The sequence below is a fragment of the Megalops cyprinoides genome, chromosome 2 (assembly GCF_013368585.1).
Source record: "Megalops cyprinoides isolate fMegCyp1 chromosome 2, fMegCyp1.pri, whole genome shotgun sequence".
Classification (NCBI taxonomy): Eukaryota; Metazoa; Chordata; class Actinopteri; order Elopiformes; family Megalopidae; genus Megalops; species Megalops cyprinoides.
The window spans coordinates 52,558,547-52,585,000 of record NC_050584.1 but is presented as its reverse complement, the minus strand read 5'-3'; the positions used below and the strand labels follow the sequence as shown (position 1 = coordinate 52,585,000).

Sequence of the window (26,454 nt, the reverse complement as noted above, 5' to 3'; positions counted from 1 at the left end):
CGCCCGGCCTATTCGGCTGCGATTTCCCTAGTTGGACAGGACAGGAATGAGCAATGAGGAATGTTAAAGAATGTATGAGAGAAGGGAAGAGGGCTACTGTTTTCCCTGTACCGCAGTGCTTCCAGAACAAATCCGCCAGGTGACAGAAGGTAATTAAGTGTGTCAAGCCTGATCTGGGACTTTATTCCAAAAAGCGATTGGACTTGTGTCAGTGTGGTGACTTACTAAAGAGTTCTTTGGTCAGGTTTCAGTCTGGCTGAGATGAGATTGGGTTTGTATTATCTGTTTGTGTGCAACTTGACCGCACAGGAAGAACCATATACTGATTATACACGTCGAGTGAGGTATCTAATTGTGCATATTGAAAAACATTTTATCATATATCATTTAAATATATATTTATTTAATATTCTATATTTTTTCAATACAACATTAATATATTTAAGGCATATCCCATAGGTCAATATTCCAGCACTTTGTTGGAATTAAATATATATGTTCAGGGAATGGTTCTTCATGGCAGGTAGAAAAAACAGCTGTTTGAGTTTAAACAGCATGATTGGCAAGAGGGATATAAACATCATGTTTTCATTTTTTATACAGTTTACTGTGTCTGGTTTGAAATGGGTATTTCTGCATTCACTGCAGATTACTCTCAGACGACACAAAGCTGATAAATTTTTTTGTATTTTTTTGAGATGCTTTATTTTGGATGATACAGATATGTTTTGTGTCTGTCACTCTTTACTGGGGCTCTGACAGGATTGAATTGTCTGTAAGGGTACATTATCATAACTTTCTACCTGAACTGAGCAGTTCAAACATGAATGACTGCCCGAAATGCTGTATCTGTCTGCTAAATATTACATTTCTATTATCAGATGTTATTGAACTGAAATGAATTATTGAACTGTAATTGTTTAAAAACCAATAAACAGTTAACTTTGCATCTGTTTGAGACTCAGCAATTAGGAATATCATTTAAATGTATTAAAGGCATGCCGTGTGTCCTGTGTTACTTGTATTATGATTATATGCAGTAACACCAATACCTCTAAAACATTTATTAGAGCCCTATATTTTAGAGAACATAGGCCTAATTCCAACATTAAAATAATGTACATTATCACTGAAGACTCCCTTGTGAAATGAATGCCCTTTTCCTGTGTTTTGGTGGATATATATAATGTCCTGTAGAGTTACACCAATTGGGCAAATAAAATAGAATTTACTCATCTTGTGCTGGAGTCATTGAGTATTGGTGCTTTCAGGAGAGCTGTATTAGGGTACTTTACTATAATATAAATATAAAATAAACATTACTGGATGTCTGCAAAAGGTTCTTAAGTATGGTTTATGAGAGTTTATAAATAGTTTTACATCTCATTTTACACTTCACACATACCTCAGCAAGTTGAGAACCTTCTTGAGAACCTTACCTGTCCCCATTTTTACCTGTCATTACATTCATTATGCCACAGTACTACACATCTGGCTGGATGCACTCACTTCCTTCTTGGACATTGGTGCCCAGTCTTTCTCTGTAGTTCTCTACTCTTTGGTCTCACGGTTTGCTGATGCACCTCTAACTCCCAAGAATGGTACTTAATCATTTACCTGAACCCAGCATCATTCAAAAGTCCTTCAGATGGGTGCATTAATAGAATGCTGTGAGTTAAAATGAGGGTGGATTGAACAGAATACCTGAAATGGGAGAATGTACTCACTCATGCTCAGTGTGAGACATTTCTCATTGTATGCAAAACCCGAATGCCAATGGCCATTACCTAGCTCTATTTTGTGTGTATTTCCCAGAAATCTAGTTACATTTTGATATGTAGTGACATTAGGTTCTAGTGACATTTTGTTTAAGATACATATATTTTGTTTGAAGGACAATGAAATGAATCAATGAGATGTTGATCCGTGCCATACGTGTAGAGCTGCAGACAGTAGAAACACTAAATAGTCATCACTATACATGCAGATATAGCTTGTTTTGTGTATTTGGTTAAAAATGAGTATAGCAGAAGCTTCCGGATCAGAAAACCACAGAACATCATACACTGAATACGCTGTGGTGAACTGTTGAATATAAGGCACAAATCCAATGAGTCCCATCCTCACTCAACATTAAAAGTGCACCTTAAAATGTAGACTCACCTGAGCCATGTCCAAACTGGGTTTTATATAGCACATATGCATGCCTCTTGTATTGCCTTGATACAGAAGCACAGTATTCATATTCTATATGCTTTGCAGTATAATCTCAGTGCATATTAGTTTGCTTTAGAGATGCCAGTGCTGCAGAGGTACGATTAAACAGGAAGATAATATTTGCTCCTGATATTGCACACACATTTTCCATATTCCATTACACATTCTGCTAAGTGGTGGAGAGGAATGATGGTGTATGCACCCCATGTTCTCTGGGGTTACTCTTTTTGTGCAATTATTTTATGCATTATCATTGCTGCACATTCTGTTTTAAAAAAAGTTCTGATGTTCCTGCAAAGACCCTTTGAACCAATATGCAAATGTTTTTTTTTCAACTGCAGCAACTGCAATGGATAGATAAATATTATTTTTGAACTGAAGACTTATGGTATCAGGTGTAGGTATCAGTGATTACGTCGGAGTAGATGTTAGTTACAATGCACCACACTACCTGCATTTAATTTATTGTTGTTTATTAGCGTGCACTTATCTAATCATGTAATAACCGCTGCATGTCCTCTATTATTTTCACTAATTTAGCTGCTAATCCCCACGACATTCTGTGCTTTTCCAAATATGTCCTGTAGATGGCACCATTACTCCAGATAACTGTACATTTCATAAAGTCTGTATGACACCTCAGCCACCACTATGCACAAGGTTTTACAATATGCCTGCATCCCCCTGGGGACTAATGGCTCTATTATGGATCATAAAGTTATTCCTAGTAATTCTCTGTATAAAAAAACACATAAATATTAACGAAACTCATTAAAGTGCCTCTGCTCCCTGAAGGGTAGCTGTTTTCCTGCATGGGAATTTAAAGCACAAAAACCTGTATTTCTCGCCTAAATTAAGAGATCTTCATTAATTTCATATTCCAAGGAGTGTACAGAGTCATGCTTTGGCTCGTATTAACCTCGGTGGATGATGCTGCTGGTGATGTGTGTTTTCAGAATACTAATACCTCCTTGCTTTCATGCGGGTACAATGCTGTGCTTTACAAACAGTGCCTCCTTTCACGTTAAACCTCCGAATGAGAGGCAGTTAAAAGCTCCCTGGGGAGATCTCCTGCTTACAATCCCCAGCCAGCACACTCACACACACATACCCACACACACCTCACACACTGAAAGACAGACAGCACAAAGATCCTCGCCTCTCCTAAAGCTCCCGCTATAGGGGGAATGACGGCCGAAAGTGATGGCAAAAATAATCACATTTCCCAATGGGAAGCTCAGAGAGAGCAATCCAAAGCCTAGGCAGCGGGCTCTGAGACACTCAGTGACAGCCAAAATGCGCCATATCCCAATTAGAGGAGAAATAACACCTATCAGAAGTGTTGGCGTGAACGCGTAGATTTGAGGAACCCATATGTGCTCAGTCTCCACTGACTAAAGATGGTAGAGGAGGGAGCAGGCACACAATCTAATCTCCCCCCCTCATTTGAATTGCTGATGCATCCCCTGCCCTGTCTGCACCTCGTCTGCCGATGAAACAAGCCATCCTCATTACGTGGGGAGTTTTAAGTGTAATTAACTCCTAATGGCTTTTAGTTGATCGTCTCCCCGCTCCGTCCCTCCCGCTTACAGCGTCTGGTCCCCGCTGCACTGCAGCGGGAAGCACGCTTTAATGATAAGGAGTGCGCGCCTTCTCACAGACAGATTATGTCATCCTTCATATTTCAAGCCCCGTACTCCTTCCCCACCCCAGCGTTAAGAGTGGATGGTAACTTGGAAAAACAAAATGGGAGATTAATCCTTCGTGGACAAAGGTGCCAACAAGATTAATGTGGCGTTTGAGGATGGCGCTGTTTGGTTGCCCTGCCTTTAATGTGATTAGGGAAGTGTGCCCCTCCCTCCCGGCTGAGCTGAGGAGATGGATGCGTCTGACAGGTGGAGGAGAAGTCTCCTGGAGGCCTTCTGACGGCTGTGTGTTACAGGCCAGGGGGAAGGAAACACAGAGAGTTGCAACAACGTCCCAGCATTCCAGCTCAAATGGCCTCTGTACGTCTTTCACTGCAATGTCATCGTCTGCTGACTTTACACTATTCCCACTCGGTTCAGATCAGTGCTCTCCAGAGCCAAGCATTCAGTACCGCCGGCAAACACACAACTGGCAAATAGAACATGAGAGAGTTCAACTACAAAATATATTAAACTACACATACACAGCAAATCCTCCTCTGACAGTTTGACCTGAATATCTGGGAGGAAAAGGAAAAAAACAAGGAATTAACTGGTTTTTATGAATTTAATATATCAATATATATAGATATTTATGAACAGCTTGATTTCATAGAAACGTGAGTGAGACCATTTTGGCATACAGTACAGATATTCAATGTAAGTACAGAAGTATAATTCCCCCTTGCTTTCCCCAACCCACCTACTGACACAAACACCAGAAACAAATACAGTAAAATGTACATTAACACAAACAAGGCACCAATAAATTAAATGATAACCCCTCTTTAAACACAAAACACACCCAAATCTATTAAACAATAAAATACAGAGTAACAACCCTACTCTCTGCAATGTTTGACTGTTAAAAAGCAAAACAAAATTATACCTTACAGAACGAAATAATAAAAACACTTTGGCAGATTATTAATTTTAGTTACAATCAAGTAGTAAAGAAATCCAGTGCTTTTGTGTACAAATAAATTCATATATGGTCTACACTCTTTTTTCTGGAGGCTTATATACACAATTTTTTACAGAAACGTTTAAAACATTATCAAAAAGTTCTGCAGTATGAAAACGTATTTACAAATTATGATTCAAAACCATTTGACTGTAACGATCACCCCCCCTCCCCCTCCGTGTTCTCATTTACACAGTGCAGAAGGCATTTTGAAAAGTTTGTGCAACAAACGGCGTACAAAATGTTTCCAGTATGGCTGTGGAATGAACATAATCCAGAATACTTGATCCTTCCTTGTGAAAATCACCCCCCCCCCCCCCACCCCCCACCTTTCCTAACCAACCCCACCCACTTTAAACCTCCCTCAACCCCCATTTACATTGACGGGTACAAAAGAGGAGCCTGAACTTTTGTTTTTCAAGTAATACACATTGATTAATATGAACTGAATACCAAGGAGAATGGGGGGGTCACACAACACAGAGGGCCAGTGGGAAAAATCACTGGGCTAATGCAGTCATATATTATCACAAGGGTTCTTTCACAGTCAAACACTGGGCCCGTCGTAGGAGAAGACACAACCAAAGCTCTGGAGGGGAAAATAAAAAAAAACTGGCCGTGCAGGTTTCCTGTCCTCCGGTTGTTCGAGTGTTAACCATTTGAAAAGGTAGCCCTTTCAAAACAAAGCGTGAACAAACGATGGAAACGGGAGTGTGGTGAAGCGCAGGGTGCTACTGTTAGTCGCAATGGAGGATGATGGAGCAGCGTGGATGAATTCCTGTTCTAAGCGAGCAAGAATCACCATTTAAAAATGCATAGAGTAAGAGAGAAATAAGAGGATGGTCAGTGGCACAGGTAGCCGTCTATGGTAGATCGGGTAGAACAGGCCATGTACTGAGAAGCACATCCGAAGCCTTCAGTGATTGCAGAATTATTCAAGGATCCATAATTTTAAAACATGTCCGGACTATTAAAATAACTATCTACTGAAAAAAAAGTGTCATAGTTAAATGTTTAATGATAAAACTGCTGTTTTCACACTTGGAAAACGCTTGCTCACTGAAGGCTTTATGCACACTCACAGCATGCCACTGTTGCCAGCCCCTAGGTTAATACAAAGTGCCACACAAACGAAGAAGCCTGCGCTATCCTGCAGACCTCTGTTAAAGAAAACTACATTAGCTGACAATGAGCTGATATTACATGCACACACAAAGTCATACAGTGGATGTGTAAAGCCAAGCTCAGATCCGAACAACAAGTATCGTCATATTGCTCGTGACTTGCGTGACTCGCATGAAATTCGTATGCGAGGACCAATAACCGGTTCAGAAACAGAAACTCAGCTTTTCCACTAATGAACAGTGGATTGCAGTCTTCCTGACCAGGGGAAAGCCATGGTTTTCACTGCAGATCATCAGCTGCCTCAGGGAATGCAAACCAGGCCAGAAATAAGGAGGTTAACACATATACCCCAATGTCATACACAAACAACAAAAAAGTCATCCCCCACTCCCGCTTCCCAATGGAATTGATGGTGGCTTCTACGAGCGTGACATTTGAGACCGGGGTAACGGTTGCAGTCTCAGAACAGGGGCTACCCCTGCACCCCAATCCACACGATGCACGAGAGAGCCTCAAAGGTGCCCCAGATGGCAGATCACCCACTAACAGAGCGCTCTGACAGGTAAGCAGGGCAGGCATGCAGGTGTCAGACGCTTGCACTGGCTGTTTCACACCCGTGGTTGACAACCTCTGCAGCACAGCCGGGCCTAATCACACACTCCCCCTCGCACCTTAAAGAGAGCGTGACTGTGTCGCCTCCCTGGCACCTTGCTCCTGCAGCAGGCAGCAGGTGCAGGTGCGGAAATGTGGCTCCCGCTCAAACGCATGAGGACACAAACGGCCCATTAGCGGGACTGGGGTCTGGGCTCTGATGAGATAAACCCCTTCCCAATTCATCTTCATGAGGCTTCCTGGCTGCATCTGGACCTACCCGTGCAAATCCAGGAGCGTGTGTTAGGGGGCCCCCCTAGAGGTTCACTGGCAGCGCCACCGAGCAGATACTTCCATTTAAGAGGAGAAAGCCGTGATCAATGGCTGCAATTAATCAACCAATCAGCCACCGCACAATTCAGTGCCATGTGCCCATGTTGCCCACCCGCGTATGGGTACCCAAGGGCTCCAACGAGTGTGGAAACTACAGTGTGTGTTTGTGCATGTTCCTCCTCTCTCTCTCTGTGTATATTCCACTGAGAATAAGTAGATTAAGAATAAGTAGACTCATTAAGTAGATGAAAAAATACAACAAAAACAGCAAAAGATCAATCTACTCAACAATTAGCTGCAGGGCCGCTGAGTTACAGCCGGATGATAAAAACGGAGCGGTGCTCACCCTCCTGCTCACATCTGAACTCCCCAATGACCCCCCCAACTTCTGCAGGCCTGCAGGGGCTCTACAGCTTGTCTGACTGCTAGGGTTCAAGTACAAAAACCAGGAAACGATCCATTACTGTCTCTGCTATCTACAGTAGACAAGAAAAAGTACATCTGCTACAACGTAGAAATATATATATGCACTGTACTTACAAATACAAAGATGAAATTGTACAACCATAAAAATAAATACTCTCTTTCCTTATGTAACAAAAACCGCGTGATCGAGAAAGCGCCATGCCGTGTGGACTCTCTTCCTGCCAGTGACAGACTCATGGAGAGCACAGGAACAGAAAGGCTCAAAACGCATGGAAGACTCTGAGCTCTCACATGTAAGACGCATTCATGCGCCGCGGTGGTGGAAGAGTGGCACCCTATGCTGACATCTTTACCCACATCCTACAGGACCCCCTACTCCAAAACATGCACCCACCCAATCCAACCGTCTTCAAATCATTCTTATTTTTCAGAGGCTGAAACTGACCTGACTCCTGTAAAGGTGGAAGACGTCTGAACAATAGCTGGAAAACTTTGTGGATCTGGAGTCGCTTATTGAATAAAGAGCCGACTAAGACAGCAGTGTGTTGCACCTGTGCATCTTATATTTGACAATTTTGACTGTTCTCTGATCAGTGCATTCCCCAATAAAATTACAGTGCTTATACTACTCTAGTTCTTCTACAGTACATTTATTCTCGCAGTAGGACCCAGCCTCTCTACATTTTACAGAGGGACATGTGGACAAAAAAAAAATCCAGTTTGCTTTTTAACAAGCTCCAGTTTCTCTTCTGGCACCTTACGGGCTGATATTTCACACCACATCTCTCTGCCATCCTGCGATCCTCAGCCTGATGGTGTGGCGTGCACACTGTGTACTGGCTGAAGTACTGACTGTCTTCACGTGGACCGTGCCGTAGCATCTGAGTCTCTGCAGTACTCTGAAAACCCCCAGGCACCGGAGCATATCGTTCCAGGTCTTCCTGGATTAAAAAAATGAACAAAACTACCACCATTCATTATCTAACCATCATATACCTCTGATGCAAGTTGAGCAGACTACCCATAATTCCATTCCCAGAGTTCTGCCCTGCTGCTCCCCTGTAGCACCACCTTTCTGGCAAAACCGCCTCCAACACCCCCCCACACACCTTTCTGTGCTCACGCAGAAGCCCTCTGCACCCTCTGTAGCCCTGCCCAGACTCTGGTTTATCGTATTTACACTGACTACCAACAACACAATAAATAAGTATAACAAATTAAAACGCAGCTGCTATTCCTGGCAAGATACAGCGTGGTACCGTGGCCAATTTTGAATCTATATACATGTGCACTGATGAGCAATGAGGTTAGTCATCATTAAGCAGCGTTCCTCACTACTGCTAACGGGGAGTAGGAGCAGAAGTGGTAGTACTGGTGGTAGTATAGTAGTAGCGGCGGTGGTAGTACAGTAAGTAAAAATACTCATTTAGAAACAAGATGTAGTGCCGTTTAACCTAAGGAGGACAGAGGATACACCCCCTCATTGGCCTCTAGGAGCGAGCATGCGTCCCCAGCTCTCTCAGCCGGTGCCAGTCTCCCCTGTGAGCAGGAAGGACAGGGTCGGGAACACAACGCGCTCCTCAGGGGAATCCATCGTCCTCCACACTGAGCGCCACGCGCTGCAGAGAGCAGATAAAACCGTGTTAACAGGAGGGCCAGAGAAAACAGAGAGAGAGAGAGAGAGAGAGAGAGGGAGAGAGAGAGAGAGAGAGGGAGAGAGAGAAAGAGAATGAGAGAAAGAGAGGAAAACAGAGAGAGAGAGGGAGAGAGAGAGAGAGAGAGGGAGAGAGAGGGAGGGAGGGAGAGAAAGAGAGAGAGAGAGAGAGAGAGAAAGAGAGAGAGAGAGAGAGGGAGAGAGAAAGGGAGAGAGAGAGAAAGAGAAAGAGAATGAGAGAAAGAGAGGAAAACAGAGAGAGTGGAGAGAGAGAGAGAGGAAAACAGAGAGAGAGGGAGAGAGAGAGAGAGAGAGAGAGAGATAGAGAATGAGAGAAAGAGAGGAAAACAGAGAGAGAGAAATGAAAAGAGAGGAAAACAGAGAGAGAGAGAAAGAGAATGAGAGAAAGAGAGAAAAGGAGAGGGGGAGAAAGAGAGAGGGAGAGGAGGAGGGACAGCAAAAGAGAGAAAGAGAGAGCGAAAGGAAGAGAGGCCAAGAGAGAGGAGATATCCAATATGCAGATCACACTGATCCTGCTCGTCTCTGTAGCCATGTGCGCTGGTAACGCAATGATCTGCGGCACGCCAAATCATTATGAACGCAAATGAATGCCGCCTCGGGGCGCTGGGGCGTGCGTCTGCAATGTGGCATGGTTAATGCAAAGAACGAGGAGACGGCACCACAGCTTGGCTTGGGAGGAGGGCTGTTTGCTCTCCAACCCCCGCGCCGCCCACTCGGCTTGAGTCAGTAAGAGCAGGGACCCAGCATGGCTGCTCTGACGGGAGACAGCAGACACCTGGGTATCGACGCGCGTTCTCTCTCACCTTCATTGCAGGGGCTGGGTCACAAACAAGACTGACAGCATGAGCCCCCCCAGCCCTTCCCATGCCATGTCCACTGGCCTGCAGTAGCAACGGGCGTCACCATGCTAGCACGTCTGAGATTTAACCATTCCCACTCTCGCCTGCTCTTGCCTTGTTATTGTCTAAAAAACGAGTACTACAAAAACACATGTAAAACACTGATGTCACCATGCTTAAATAAATACAGAAATATATAACGAATGAATATCTGTTCAGATTGTCCCATCATCTAAGGTGCAGATCTTGTTTTGTTAAATTATTCGAGAAGTGTCCCCATTTAAAACTTCAAAACAATAAATAACTCAAGTCATAGGAGTTCCTCCGATTTCAAAGCCAAAGTAACACACCGCAGGTATGTGCCGTTCTGCCTTCTATCACAACGCAAGCCAACACTGTACCCCTATGAAAAAAGGAGTTCAAAATCAATACAGATGGGCTGTTGTAAGTAGAAATGGAACTGGACAGACTGTGATGTGTTCCACCTGGGAGGCGGAGCCTAGCGGTGATCTCAATGCGTGGGTGCGCCTGATTGGCTGTCTGTCCCTTGGCAGGCAGGCCTCCACCAATGCAGTCCACACACTACCCCCCCCCCCCCCCCTTCCCCCCCTCCCACCTGCCACAGCCAGGTCTCACTTAGTGCTGGACAGCATGGGCTGGGTGGAGTACCAGTGAGCTGCAGGGTCAGGGATCCCGCCCCCGAGGGGCAGGGCGATGAAGGCCTGGCCACTCACAGCGGGGTAGACGTGGCCGATGTGCTCCGTCCGCCCGATGTGGATCTCGTCGTCCTCCTCCTCCGTGGTCTTGCGGTACACGGGGTTGTCGAAGTTCATGCTCTTGGTGTTCTTCCGCCGCCAGTTGCGCCAGACGAGGTAGCCGCCCGTGCAGAGCAGGCCGACGAGCACTGTAGCAATGATAGGAACTGCATGCGTTTAACATACAGCCACAGGACACGGCGGCGCGTTAACACAACCAGCGATTGATGGCACAGCCACAGAGCAAATCAGAGCGGGAGCGGCGCGTGCACACCATGGCGGCTCATTCTGCACCCTGAGTGCCTCTCCATGCAAATGAGTCTGAGGGAGGTGAGGGGATTGGTGCAGACGCATTGCTATTCAGGGGAGCAGATAAACACGCTTGGCTTCACAGCGCTGGCTGGCGAACCCATTCTTAATTTAAAATAATCTACCCGACAGTGGAATTCCTCTGAAAGTGCTCCTTAATTACTCTTTTGTTAGGGTGGTGGAGGGGCCAAGCCATGCTTTGTTTTGGTCTCATGCATTCATTGTCCTACTGTAAACACTCAATTTAAATTTTTGCTGTGACCAATTTTTTTTTCCCTTGTATGAATGTATTACAATTTTGAGCAACAGGGAAAACACAATTTGAAAATAAGGTGTGGGACAAATAAAGGATCTTGGTGAAATGACCTTAACTGTCTAAAGTTAAGGTAACTGAATATCCTACTTAGAGACCTCAATTATGCACATGTGTCAACATAAAATAATTATAATGGCAAGAAGATGTCCATGCACCCAATACATTTAACTAATCTAGCTTAAGTGACACTGAACCAAATCAATCACTTCTACCTACTGAAATTAGGCTCCCAGGACTGTCTCGCAAATCCAGCTTCAACAATGAAGATAAAAGCCCTAATTTCATATCTGTCTAAGTGGATCTGTTGAGCTTTAACAATGCCATTCTCTCCCTTTGTCCAACGCATGCACTGGCGCACAGGACTGCAGTCTGATCGCTTCATGCAAAGGAAAATCTTCCCTTTAGGATTTGAAAGGAAGCGTGCGATAAGGACCAGAGAAGCTACAGACACAGCTTTCTGACCCAATTATCTCAGGTGCAGAGGGAAAACCAGAGCTGAATAATAGCGAGGGAACAGAGACAACACAAGCAGGGTGGCGCGTCCGAACGTACCTATAGGGATGACGATTCCCAATACCGCTACCGTTATGTTGTTCCCGAGGAGGTAGCGCTCACTTCCAGCTGTAAGACAGACACAGAGAGAAAGATTGAAGAGTGAATAAGAGGGTGCTGTTTGTCACCATGACTAGCTGGGAGCTGAATTGCTTTTCCACTTGACGTCGTGCGGCCGCTTCTTGTCTCGGAACTCTCCTGGGCCTCAGCAATCTCTATTTAAATGCCTAGCACCAAGCAGTCTTCTTATCTCCTCCATCCTTTATTTTTATGGTGGTCCATTTCGACCGTTCTGTCCCGTGTGGAAGGTGTATTGCTTTTTCGCTCCCTGTAACACCAACATTGTGCAGGATTTAACAGAGCACAGCCATTCCACCTGCATAAATCATACCTTAATCTCACAATTAGAGGATGCTTGGCCATTAGTGACACAGTAATTAGAGCCTGAAAATTGAGACTTGGCAGAATACGAACAGGAGTGGATTGGGCTACGGCTACAGCCAGATAAAGCAAACTGAGACAAACTTTACTGCTAACTGCACAGAAGCACAAACCAGATTATCTCAGTGCACTTTCAACCTCATCAGCGCTCCAGCTCCAGGTGGAATCACTTTTGGAAGGTGAAAGGTCATACCTTAAACGATTCAAGCTCCCTGAGGATTGAAACAGCCAGTCCCGGTAATTCAAAAATCCTTTTTAAAAACTGTTGTAAAAGAACACTTGATCCCAGACCTTAAAGATGCTGACAAAGGGTTTTGGTGATACATCTCCACTTGACAAGTGATGGAAGGAGCTGTTTCCCTCCATGGCTACCATAACGAAAGCTGGTGTTTGCTTACACAGAAAAGGAAACAATACTATTTACATCAAGCTGTGACAGGAACAGAAAAATGGTATCAGTACATTTTTCTCATACAGTGTGGCATTGAAAACATTCAGCGGTTCATTTGTCAGACATCAGTGTGAATCTCCGGAATGTCAAGGTTATTGTGAGGACGCTGCTCGCTTGATTATAGTCATTTTAAGACAGGACACCTGCGCATTTAACAGGTGTAGATTCTGTGAATGTAAGGAAACAGTTTGTCCCATTATAAATATAGATTTTCCACCTCTATGCCTTTTAATTTAATGTTAACTGTATTTCTTCTCATGACTCATATATTCATATCTCAACTCCATAAAAATCCCAAACTCTGCTGTATGACATAACATGCATTCATATCTCTTTCACTGCACTTCTCCCGAAGCCCAGATCTTCACAAATTCCCCTCTCTCGTACCCAGAAGACCTTTTAAAAGCCTTTAGAGCAATTACAGAAAGGCCGGACCCCTGTGATTCCCTATCTTATTTCACAACATTCATCATTCAACATTCGTGTACTTCTCCTAATGGAAGTTTCCGGCTTTTTTGCAGTCCTGTTATTTAATGATGCCAGCGGCATAAATATTTAAGCACCTCCTTTGTTGCGCTCCTCTCCTGCATGGTCTGCAGGCAGCTTCCTCTCAGTGGGCCCAGGACACTGCAGTGAGTGCACCACCGCGCTCTATCTGCAGCTGTTCTCTCCTGTGCTTAATGTGTCCGCAGGTTGGCAGGGGTCATAACCCCACCCCGCTCGCTGAGTAACAGCTATCCAGTCAACGCTTTGACAGGGGGGCACCGTCTCTTATTCAGGACTCGGGCACTTGTAATGCAGGGGGTCACGGAGGACAGTGTGAAGGCGCTCGCGGAAAAAGCGGCCAAGAGATAGGAGTACGGCCCACATCTCAGCAGCTGACGCTGAGCTGGAAATGCTTTTATTTGTCTGATTTTTTTTTTTTTTCGCTCACAGCCGGAGCGCTGCCACGCTCCATCCCATTCCACCCACACATCCGAGGGAGTCGGGAGTCCCGGGCGGCCTCTGTGTAGGAGGAGGCGCCTCGGTCAGGTGCGGCAAGAGTCACGGCAGAGCAGAGGAGGATTCGGAGAGGGAGGTACTTGTTTTGGCAAGGGGCCCGCTGGAGCTAGAGGCCTAGTTTTGTTTGGTAGCCTGAGCCTGTCAGAGGGGGTGGATGTGCACTGGCTGCCAGTGGAACATGCAGAACCCCACATCTGATTTATGGGGTGCAGTGGCCCTTCCTGTCCCCTTCCTGACAGTGACAGGTGTCTGAACACCGGCCCGCCTGCTCTAATTACAGGAAAGGAGATGCAAGCAAAACAGAGCCGGGGAGATGAACCGGGATAAGGAAATGTTCATCAGATAGGGTCGGCTGCTCCTCTATGGCAGCTATTGCTACTAATTCACCAATCTGGGGCCAGTGATTACTCCACTGAGAGGTGCTATTTATCATCCCAAGTGATTTAAGCGTCTGTCTGCTCAATGTATGAAGTCTTCGCTGGGTTCACTTTTATAGCTGTGCCATCATACATCTTAACCCCTCATCATTTACATCAGCGTGACAAATTCAGGAGATGTTTCATGTTCGCAACCTTTGTTTTTACAAGAGGTAATATATGAGTTTGTTTTCCGAGAGATTTTCGTACCGTCGTTGGTAAACCCATTTGCTGCAGGTTTGTGTTTACTGAGCCCTGAGGACTGCAGTGAAAGGCAGCAGGAAAGGATCTCAACACAAAGATGTACACACACACACACACACACACACACGCACACGCACACGCACATACACACACACACACACATGCACGCACACATGCATGCACGCACACACACACACATACATGCACGTGCACGCACGCGCACGCACGTACATACACATACACACACACACACATGCACGCACGCATGCAAGCACGCACGCACACACACTCACACACAGACACACACACACACACACACATGAGAGGCACTTACAGCGGTGTGACAGATTGCTGTTCTCTTTAACGATGCTCTTGGTGGGGAGAGAGCCCGGTGGAGAGGGAGGGGAGCTGAAGGCGGAGCGGGGGGTTGAGGGGGGTGCTTGGATGGAGTCGGTGGTGGTGCTGGGGGGACCAGGAGGGGAACTCGTTGGGACTCCAGTGGCTTGTGTGGTGGGGGCAGTGGTAGTGGTGGATGACACGGTTGCCCTAGTGGTGGGTGTACTTTTGGTAGTAGTACTGGTGGTAGCAGCAGTAGTTGTGGTAGTAGTAGTACTAGTAGTCGTTGTAGTTGTAGTAGTAGTCGTAGTTGTAGTTGTTGTTGAAGGTGTGGTGGTGGTAGTCGTGGGTGGAGCTGTCGTTGTTTTAGGTTTAATAGGTGGTACAGCTGTAAGAGAAGGAAGCAGATTTAATAAGGGTATTATTATAACACAATCGATTTCTACGAGTGTTTATTGAAGAACAAATTCATAATTTTACACCACTGGTGAAATATTCATAAGATCTTTTAGTCCTTAACACCGTGGAAGATGGGAACCATACACAGCATATAAACTACTATTGTAAGCACTCATGTAATACAGCGCACAATGCCAGGTATGCTTCAGGGAGAAGATGATCAGAGATACTGATTTTGGCAGTATCTTTGCATGTAATATATGCGTCTCACCCCAGAGGCCTGGGATAAGTGCGGCTCAGTTTGGGAAAGCTTTCGAGAGGGAGTGAGAAGGCTGGGCAGCCTTCATGAATATGGAGGCAAACAGCAGAGGCTTAGAGGGTAGAGAGAGTCTGGCCATGCGAGCGTCTGCATGTCCTCCCTTCAGGCACAGCTTCATCTCTCTCTACACTGTGTGTGTCTGTGTGTGTGTGTGTGTGTGTGTGCTTACATGTAGGTGTATGTGTGTGTCTGAGTGTGTGAACGCATGTGCATGTGTGTGTATGCATGGATGTGCATGTGTGTGTGTGGGACATGCATATGTATGTGTGTATTCCATCACATCCCCTGCTGCGTTGACACTCCCTGCCATGTTGTGCCTGCAGCGGTCTGACAGATGCCTGCAGTGCAGCCTCTCAGGTGCCCTGGATTCACCACCGTTGCTTGGGGAGTGTACGTTAGACATCACTGCATCAAATCTATATCATCAGCCTGCTCTCACAGGGTGCCACATTTACCCTACCCTCTCTTCGGCCACCTACACATCTACCGCAGTGACGGAGGGGCTGCAGGAGCTCCGTCTGCGCAGCTCTGCGCAGCCGCCCGAGAGCTGTGCCGGAGCGTGGCTGATCGGGGATGTCGGCTAAGCAGATTAAACCCTGCTGCAACAGCGCAGCGGCGTCCGCTATTTTTCTGGGATTTGTGTCTGCCTGCTTCACAGGTGCGCAACACCGAATTCCTCATCCCGCTCCTTTATGTACAGGTGCCTCTGCATCGCCTATATATAGGAGCTGGATGTAATCTCCTGGGTGGTTAGCTGTGCTGCTGGGATTTTCAGTGCAATGCGGCAGTCTGATCTGACACCCCGGCGCTCTTCCTGGAGCTTGGGGGAGGAGGGGGTGGAAGAGGCGAGGGGGGTTAGGGGCTTCCTTACCTGTGACACAGCGGCGCATGTCTGGGCCCAGCTCCATCCCATTGGGGCAGGCGCATGTGTACTTCGGGGAGTGTTCTGTAATCTGGGGTGCTTTCAGACACAGGTACTCACACCCCCCATTGGGCAAGCTCCCCATGTTACAGCTGTCCGGAGCTGCCAGTGGACAAACATAACACAGCTCAAAACAAGAAATGCATCCCCTTTGCCCTCACCACCATCTAGCTAGCAGGCCTAACTGCTTTCAGGAACAGCCTTTGTACTCCCTTTGTTCTCTTAACAGGGATGGCAGGGACTACAAAGGCTTTAAAGGATCCTATTCAGTACTGTTAGATTAGAACTGAATTCATGAGATACTGCGTGTACACATATTACTGAAGACACTGCAGAATTCTGGGAAACTGTAACCTGCTCCCTTGGTCTAGATGGGGACGCATCACTTCAGCCGATCCTGGGTTTCAAAGTTCAGCACGTAAAGACAAAAACAACAAATAAAAGCCTTCTTGAAAATATCTGAGTGAAAGACTTGCTGACAAAAATGATACAAAAAATAAATAAAAATCAGTGAAAAATACTTCATTATACAGCACACGGAAATATCTTTTTGAAGTGAAACCTCCACGGTACTCCATATAGCTTGGTAGCTTATTAAATCATTCATTTCTGGTTATTCTTTAAAAGGCACATTTGTATAAGAAAGCACCATTAATTTTGCACCAGAGCAATTTTGGGCTGACGCGCACAGCTCAAGCATACAGTAGCTGACCTTGAATATTTTTGAAAAACACAGCAGCTCGGCTGAAGGTCATTCACATGTCTTCCCAATCAAATGTGGTTTATTTTTCATTGTTTCTGAGCATTCTGAACATTGACTCCTTTGGTTTTTGATTTATCTTTTAACACCACTCTTTACTTATTAATGCATGTGGGGTGCTATTAGATCTACTATTGGCACACACTGGGCTCTGTAGTTACTGAGGGAGAGAAAAACATAAGATCAAAACACGGAGCGCTCATTAAATTTATATACACACCGACAAGCACACATACATCTCTCTCACACACATTCTGGCTACCTCTCTCCCTCTCTCACACGCATGCACACAGATACATGCTTGACGTGTATGTTGATTTTTTTTTCTCCCACCCTTCAGAGAGCCCCCTCGACAGGAGACATAATTGAAAAAGACAAATGCAGCCTGCGGACGTTTCAATCGGCTGCAGCGGGCCGTCAGATGTAGCAGAGTGGAGAGGGACCACAGGAGCACGGCGCTCTTTCTGCAGGGGGGGCGGGTTGGCGGGGCCTCACCTTTGGGCTGCCGCAGCTCGTGGAACACCACCACGTCCAGTGGCTGGTTGAGGTGCTCGGCCAGGGTGGCCACATCGTGCCCCGTCAGCCGGTTGGCGCTGTAGATTGCCTCGTCTTCCAGGTCGGTCCAGTAGATCCGGTCCTGCAGACAGGTACGGAGTGGCGCATGAAGTCGGGCCATCTGCGGTCAACCGGTGTAATGAAAAATCCTACATCCGTGCCAGGATGGGCCTGCCGGCCTAATAAATCTCCTGGATCACAGGGCTTTCTCATTATCAGCAGGGCCTAATTACGTCTGCTTTTCAGATCCCCATCTTTCTCCACTATCGGAGCAGCCCATGGGGGCTTCAGGCAAACCTGTTTTTATTCTTTCTGAAAAACAACACCTCAATTTCCAGGACAAGTTTTCTTGATTTTTTTAATGCCTTCTTATCAGCCTCTCGAGCGATGCCATAACAGCATAAGGGATGGAAGTTGAAGGTTCTCCTGTTGCCTTAGCAACCTGAGATTTATCAGCCACAGGAGGACGTGAAACAACACAAAGAAAAGCTAACTCATGCTGGCATCTCCTCAGACACCAGCTCCAACAAAGGAAGGCGGAGAGGTGCATGTTTGCAAAGACACATTTTCAAAGGTCCACTATGCGACTGTTTTGGTGACTTATCAGTATTGCAAAACTATTGTGATTCATCTCACTCCTTAGATATGGCATGCCATTATAGTCTTGTGTGAGTAGATCAAGGCAAATATCCTACAACTGGGAACTTAACCTTAACCTTGAGAGAGTGAATTCCAGCACCTGACACAAAGCTATGCCACAGACACACACACAAACACACACACACACACACACACACACACACACACACACACAGGGATACATTGCAATCAAGTGTTAATCAGTTTTGCACTCAAACATATTTCCTGGTATTCCCAAGTCTCAAGGAAGCGTGCGACTAAAAAGAAGGCTCTTATCGCTCCTCAGGCAGTATGCCCGGGCGGCAGTGAAATATACTATATGCTAATTTGTTTAATGGCTGGAAAAGGAGCCGGGCGCTCAAGCTGTCTGTGGCCAAATGCGAGCTATTTCTCATCAGCACTATACACACTGAGCTCCTGACACACCCCCTCCACTGACACACCCAGAAGAGGTCCTTTATTTCCGCTACTGGGAGTGAGCTCTTTGAAACAGGCCTCCGCTCTGCGCCCAGGGCTTAATTGTGCGAGTCTGAAATCGCAATCTAGACACATCAGCGCTGCGAATTTCCCCTCACATCAAATGGGGGAAAGGAACTCCCACTCATGTCAAGCAAAGCTGTATCATTACTACCTGCTCCAAATCGTTTGTGTCAGTGACACAGAAACAACAAGGATTACACACGCCCCGGCGTCTTGCTCTCTGTATACGATATGACAAGGTGATCAGAATACATTACACCCATGGGGCTGACGGGGGGGTGGCGTGCTCAGTGCTCGACTGTACTTGTGTCTCTGTTAGAAGAATTGCAGCCGGAGAGCACTGAAGAGAGAACTGAAAGGAACTCCTCACAGCACCTCATTGAGGAATATACACGCACTCCATAACCACGTCAGCAGACAGAGATAAAACAGAGCGAGAAGGCATGATCGCTCCTTTCTGGATGCTTCCAAAGGCCCAGAGGGTCCCAATGGTCACGTCATCAGCGCTGTTAGCGCTCTGTCCGTGGTGTAAGTTAAGTGACTTGGCCTGGACCGCTCAGCAGAGCGCCGCTCTGGTCGCCCGACTGTAAAGGCTTTTTAATTTGGTTTCCGTCTTGGCTGCTGCTCACTCCTCAAGGCCATTAATCAAGTTCCCTGTGTTACTGCCCAAACCGTGCAGCCTGGCTCCCTGCACTCCCAATAACGCATCTTCCCCCAAGCTGGCGGAAGACCCCCGATACATTACCTCGAACACCGTGAGGGCGAAGGGGTGGCCCAGCTGGTCCGAGGACGAGAGGAGGACCTTCCTGTTGGCCCCGTTCAGGTCCACGCTGGAGATCAGGTGGAGCTTGGAGTCCACCCAGTACAGGCGTCTGTTGGACAGGTCTGGGGAACACAAAGCGGAAAGGAGTCAGGGGATGCCGCGAGACACATCTGATACTGAGATTTCCCCATCGTTGCACACGGACATCGCACTGTTCAGTGCAGAAATCAATACCGGCATTAAAGGGACGCTCTATCAGAGCGCGAGAAAAGGCAGCATTATTCTCATTCTGTGAGATAATTTGTTTTTGTACAGGTATACCAACATTCAGTGCCACATTCTTGACTGCTGTTCTTTTTTTACATCAACCGTGACCACTTTTCAAAGTGACTCGTGCTCCGGGGGGGAGAGAAATTATGAGAATATTGACACCATCGCTTGTGCAATTCCATTTAGTTTTCCTAACTGCTAGCTGATTTATGCGCAGGGCCCTGTGAATGATTTACAGCGCTGTCAAGGAGCAGGCCGGCCTTTATTAACCTGCTCTCTCTCCGGAGAGGCCCTTACCCAGAGTAATCCCGTTGGGCCACTCGATGCTTTCTGAGACCAGAACCTGCCGGTCCACGCCGTTCATCCCCGCCTTCTCGATCTTGGCTCTGGATCCCCAGTCGGACCAGTACATGAACCTAGAGGACACAGGAAGCAGCCATATAACAGTATGAGACGAGAGGTAACTACAGATTTCATACTGGACTGAGGAAGAGAAGCTACATCTCATATCTTTCCACATCCTACTCATCCTTCCAGCGATGTACCAGATGCAGTGCACTTGAGAATGCCAAAGCACTTGTTCATCAGCTCTAGAGTACAAGCTCTTGTAGACACAGCAGAATGCGCAGTAGTCCATAACTGGTACTGCTCATCATATCTACATTGCTATTAGGTTAAGAGTGTGTTTATCATCAGTGAATTCCACTGATGAGCTAGATCTTAAAAGCATCAAAGTGCAGACTAGAAACAATCTTCACTCATAGACCTCGGCTTCTGTATGCCTGCATGTACTCCATGCTCTTCTACCTTTGTAATTTAGCAGGAAGTATCATAAGGAAACAGATACTGCTGTCACGATGAACCAAAAAGATGAAAGAAGAAAGAAAGGGTGCCAAAGAGGAGCTGGTGCTGCAGCCTCACAGCCCGTGACACCCTGAGACCTGGATGACAATGAAGCGCGTTCACAGGTCACCGTGTTACAGTAAGACCAATTTACAGGTGTGGGACTCGCTCTCTACTTTTCCCAGCAGTAATGGCATGAGAGGTTGAGTCACTGGTGAAGAAAACTCTGCCCACCCTCTCAAGCTCTCTCCCTCCATCCCCAACTCTCTCACTCGACCCCTGTGCTTTTTTTCTTTTCTCCTCTTTCTCCTCTTCTCGCTCCAGCCCCCAACCTTATCCGCTGTGTTTTACCCACACCCCCTGTCCTGCCCTTTCTAACCCTGTCCGCTCTACACCATCTACCCCATCCTTTCATTCCACCCCTGTATTTCCACCCCCACTCTCTGTCTTACTCCCGTCCTCTCCCTCCACCACCCCTGTCCTGTTATTTCTGCCCCTGTCCTCTCACCCTTGCTTGGGGTCGACGGCGATGGCCCGAGGCTCGCTCAGATCTGTGTCGATCAGGACCTTCCTCTTCTTGCCGTCGCCGGTGGCGACGGAAATGGTCTTGGCTCCAGAGTCGGTCCAGTACAGGTTCTTGTGGACCCAATCCATGGCCAGGCCCTCAGGGGAATGTAGGGCGCTGTCTATCAAGGTGACCTGCTGGGAGGAGTCGCTGGCCTTGTTGATATACGCGCTGGGGACAAACCATACACATATGTGAGCACACACAAGCGTACACATATGCACGTGTGAACGCACACACACACACGCACGCACGCACACACACACACACACACACCAACCACACACACACACACACACACACACACACAGTATCCATTACAGACAGAAGAACCATGATTCATTCCACTATTCTTTATACAAAACTGGTATTTCACATCATCCAGACACGTATTGTCGACATTTACGGAACGCACTTGAAAAACACTGCAACAATGTGACAACTAACATAATCTATGACTGCATTTACTCTTGCGATGTGAGTACAAAAAGTACAAGACCAAGGATGCTCAATGCCTGACAAAGTAAAGGGGGGTTGGCAGGGGGTGTGTGTGTGTCTAACATCTCTAAATCCCAGGGATGAGCCAGATGTATCCACAGTACAGAACGGTCTTACATTTTGAGGATCCATTGAGATCACTATTATTAGGAAGACACTGTCCCAATTTAATCTAGCACATAAGAAAGACAACATAACAGACAGGGAAAAAGAGGTAAGAAAGTAGAGCGGAGAACTTGTGCTGTATAAATAAGGGCTCTCTGGGTGTCTTCGAAAGTGAAGGGGAGCTGACCAGGATTAGACAGAGATGAATGGGATAAACATGAGAAACAGATTGCAGCCCTAATTGCCTGTGTTATTGTTTGTCTCAAACATCTTAATTACTGCTAGAACTTAAGATCACATCGACCTAAACGATGCTAATCAGAATTAATTAGTTGAAAAACAACAACAGCAGCATTGTATAAATCACAGGGTATACTTAGACATGGCGTCCTCTGGAAGATCAAAGGGACCCTATTGAGTGAATATCAAAACACTGTGTCTATGAAGTCAGCAAGCTAAGGTCTGCCACGCGACAGGAATACATAACATTGTGTCAGACCGGGGCTGTTTCTTTAGTGGCTGCTGAGAAAACAGCAGCAGTGGTTTCTGAATGGTGTCGGATTAAAATAGAAATGTTGATGAGAGCTGCAAAGTGACAGTGGCCTTCTGTGCTCCCTGGGGAGACAAGCTTACCGGTGGCACCACGGCTGAAAGCAGGACTTTCTGAAAAGCCCTCCAAGGCTCTCGTGAGAGTTTATAAAATCAACATTTTATTTTCCTTCAAAAAACCTTCTGGAGATGAGAGAATGAATAATGAAGACAATTATTCCGGGAGGTAAATTACTTGCAACATATGGCATGGCAAAAATGATTTAGCAGCACTCCTGGAGTCAGGACTGAGGGTGACTCAGGGAGAGACGGAGCATGCAGCTAATGAAAGCGGAGCTGGGGAAGGAGCTGTGAAGGACAAAAAGGGCCCAACTCTCACTTCCAACGCCTCTGTGTGGCGAAAGGTGAAAGGTCACGTGCACATGCTGCCACCCGACGTGCGTGTTCTGCGTCAGAGCCGAAGGGGCTGCTCGCGCCACAGTCCCCCTGTATTATATAACGTTATTATTTTCCACTTGGTGAAAAGATGAGGAGAGATCACTGGGGCTAAACAGCGAGCTGAAGCGCATATCATTTAGGAGATCAGTCCTAATTAGCGCAGCAGGATGGTGAAGCGGAGAGGGAAGAGAGAGCGAGCCCTGCTTCGGTCTCTTTCATGTGCTGCCGCTATGAAGGCCCTGCCAACGACCAGCCAATTACCAGCCAGGATATCCTGGCAGGGCTGGGGCCAAGAGGCGAGTGACCGCTGCTGCTGGGTGCATGGCGTGTCCGCCTCATCACAGCAGCACACAACAACACAGTCAAAACTCAGTGAGCAGCCTCTGAGCAATAACTACTGTATTAATATGCATTTTTAAAAAAATGCAAACTAGGCCTTTAGAAGTGCAGAGATTTTCCCTTCAGGATGTGGAATTAGAAATAAGGCTGGTTTTTTCCAAGGTAATTAGTAGTAATCATACATTATCATATTTACATTAATATTAGCTAGTGGTACTGCCTCTCTAATCCTGAGACTGAAACACAAGAACTTTGTGTGTGATGTGACTGTGTGTTTCAAGGAGTACCTGTAGATTTTTCGGTGGTAGAGGTCACACCAGTACATCTTGTTGGTGGTGACATCCACATCCAGAGCCACGGCGTTCTTCAGAGTGGGCACTACCTGTGTGTAGTCCCTCTTGACCAGATCTATGCGGCGGATCTCATGGCGGTTGGTGAACATCAGGTAGGGACTCTTTCCTATGAGGAGACACAGAAGGAAGGACAGAGATCTATACAGAGTTTATGGAAGTGTTCCACCGGTTGTCTCCACAGGTCAGACACAACCAAAAGCGGGAAGGTTAGCTGTAGACCAATGCCAGCACTGTAAAATGTCAAAATTAAAATCCCAGCTGAAATTCTGATGGGTATTTTGGAGTAAAGCTTATTTTTTAATTAAATCAACTTCTCAACCAATGGCTATAAATTGTGTTTCCTTATGGATAAAAAAAAGTCTAACCATACATTTTACAAATAATGTTCCTATATTCCTGAAGGTGCCATACAATATCACACTTCCTGTTTCCTGCAATAATCATTCCTTTACAATTGTGCAAGAACATTACACAACCAAGACTGATGACTTAGCTAAGATAACATATCAACCCGACAAAAAGAAAAACTGTGCATTGTGACATGGTGTTTTTGTTTGCCAGCCTCCTCTGTCGGACCTTGATATTGTTCTTGAATTATCTTCTTGTGATTAGCCGCGTGTGTAGATATGACACACTCACTTATGACACACTCACTGATTTGCATTTCCACTATCTGTTTACCTTTCCTGGAACTCCGTAGGCAAAATACAGTAACAGCCCACCTTCCTTAAAAGCTTCCTGCTTAAAAGCTTGGAAAAAAATCTATTCCTCAAACCTTTATTCCCTCCATTACCCTTCCCAGTGCCCTCTATTAATCTTTAATTTGGCTTTTCATTTCTAATAGCTAGTCCATGATCTGATGCCTGCAATTCTGCATTGCGACTGCCACTGTATTGGCTCAGCTTCTGAAGTAAGAAGCCTCTATCCTGTTAATCTATTCACTCTGATAACAATGACCACAGCCGAAAGGCTTTAAGACATTGATCCCAATGTGTAGTACACAGGATCAGAGAGTTGTTTTAAGCTCACTCTCTTAAAAATGCCTGTGTGTTAGTGCTTCGCAGAGAACTCCTAGGGGCAACTGTGATGGAGCAGGATAAGCAGGAGAGGGCGAAAGACCCACGACAGCCTCGTGCCATTCTCAGGTCTGGACCCTGGATGCAATCATGACATGAGCATCTCTCATCAGACTTCAATTCTCAGCCTGAAACAGTCCACATCAATTCACAATACTCGGCAGCGGCAGCCGTGCTTGGCATAAGATTCCACTTTTAGCTTCCACTGAATGGAAAGTAAATATTTTCATCATGGGCACATGTAAGGATTCAATCATTTTTCCTCCAGCTGACGGAATTGCAACTATCAATTCTAGATGTGACTCCTAAGGGGAGAGGGACGGAGGTCTGGTTTAAGCGCTCCACTGATTTCTGGTCAGAACTCCCTGTGATGGTAATAACTGCCACACCAACAGCTAAGCACTTTCTACAGTCAGACACAGTCACTAGATCAGGTGCACCTCTACAAAGCATTTCCATTGCTTGTTCATCTATACTGATCACAACTAGGCTAATCCTGGCATTCCAACACTTTTTTACAAGCAGCTAATGGCACACAATGTAAGTAAATTAGCTGGGATGAAGACAGGAACTCAGGAGGACATTTTAAACTGACTTATGATAGTGCCTGTCAGCTCAGCTATTGCTATGCTTTGACTCTCTTCCTCATTGATCAGAAGCTTAATCCAATTTATTTCTGCAATTTAAAATTCTGTAGAATGTATTGTGTAAAAATGAATGAATCCACATTAGACGTTGCGCTAAGCTACTGCCATTCTCTCACTCATGTCAGGTTATCACATGTCAGGGTCATAAACGCAGTGCCACGTATACAAAATACAGGGGAAACCCCTGTGTTGCATGAACGTACCTGCTCTAATATTTATTAGAGTTCTTCCCGTAATATTGACTCAACAATATGTACCGAGGCTCACCTTGAACCCTCGCCACAAACTACAGCAATGACATTGCTGCCTGCCCGAACAGATGCTATGAAGGAGACAGAATGGCACCACATTCCGTATTTATACCGAGCAGGCGGGAGGATGAGGGGGAGCGGGAGTGCGTGAGAGAGGGACTGGCGTATGGAGAGGTCTGAGGCAGGATTACTCCGTGGCTCTCAATTCCCACATCTTGACCAGCCCTTCTGCTCTCACTTGGCACAGTCAGCCGCTCATTAGCTGAAAACTGCAGACCTCTGTGTTTCACTGTCCTTAGGAATAAATATATCTTTAACTACACCCGTTTGCTTTGGATTACAGGTGCCGGAGTGAATTCACTCGCTGGAGAAGCTGGACTGTACAAATAGCTTAATGAGGTGCCCAGCAACCACCCCTCTCCCAGACACCAATAATCAGGGCTGTAATGAACTGGCATCTCTGTGTGCCTACTCCTGGGTGTAGTAGGTCTGGAAAATTTGGGTTGGGCCTTTTCTATTGTTGAAACCACAAAGCTTTGCTATAATGTACTATAATGCATGGTTGACCACTTGCCTAGTCTTTTGTGGGGGAAGGGTATACGGTTCCAACATTTGGTAGCTTCTAGGTTTTTCACAGCCAGTGAGATAAGACAGAGATACAGAGAAGCGTGCTATACGAATGAAAAGCCATCCTTCACATCCCTGCTGTAGAGATATCAGCTTTACTCTTTTTTTTCCCCTTTTTCACTTCTGAACAAAAGGGGCACGCTGGCACATACCGCACTGAGCTCTACAGGGTGGTGAGATGTCAGTTCCTTTAATGAGACTGTGGAAACACCCTGCACTTTATATTCAAGCCAGGACTGATTGCCTCAGGGGAAGCCTACACCCAGAGGTCACTCTCTGCTTTCAGCTTCCACTACACCAACTATCTGCTATCAGACACTCTCGCATCAAAAAATGACAGCATTTATCTGAGTATGACACAGCCAGCCTCCCTACGCAGTACAGGCCAAAGATGGAATGGGGGGGAAAGTTTTTATTGC

At 46.2% G+C, this 26,454-nt stretch overlaps 1 protein-coding gene across 6 annotated transcripts in view; it reads right to left on the bottom strand.

The window, feature by feature from the left end:
• Positions 1-5,256: 5,256 nt before the first annotated feature.
• lrp8 (low density lipoprotein receptor-related protein 8, apolipoprotein e receptor) overlaps positions 5,257-26,454 on the bottom strand; it is a 107,835-nt gene continuing 86,637 nt past the window's right edge. For 2 of the 6 annotated variants that reach the window (XM_036516379.1, XM_036516392.1), the window contains exons 10-19: positions 23,369-23,540; positions 21,096-21,323; positions 20,042-20,160; positions 19,457-19,596; positions 17,533-17,674; positions 16,227-16,379; positions 14,636-15,025; positions 11,788-11,856; positions 10,590-10,777; positions 5,257-8,960 (exon numbers count right to left, since the gene is read on the bottom strand). In XM_036516379.1, the coding sequence (XP_036372272.1) occupies positions 8,922-8,960; positions 10,590-10,777; positions 11,788-11,856; positions 14,636-15,025; positions 16,227-16,379; positions 17,533-17,674; positions 19,457-19,596; positions 20,042-20,160; positions 21,096-21,323; positions 23,369-23,540 (1,640 nt within the window). In that variant the 3' untranslated portion in view covers positions 5,257-8,921. Of the gene's footprint in view, positions 8,961-10,487; positions 10,778-11,787; positions 11,857-14,635; positions 15,026-16,226; positions 16,380-17,532; positions 17,675-19,456; positions 19,597-20,041; positions 20,161-21,095; positions 21,324-23,368; positions 23,541-26,454 lie in introns of those variants that run through there. The other 4 variants (XM_036516387.1, XM_036516400.1, XM_036516369.1 and 1 more) reach the window with 2 other exon arrangements.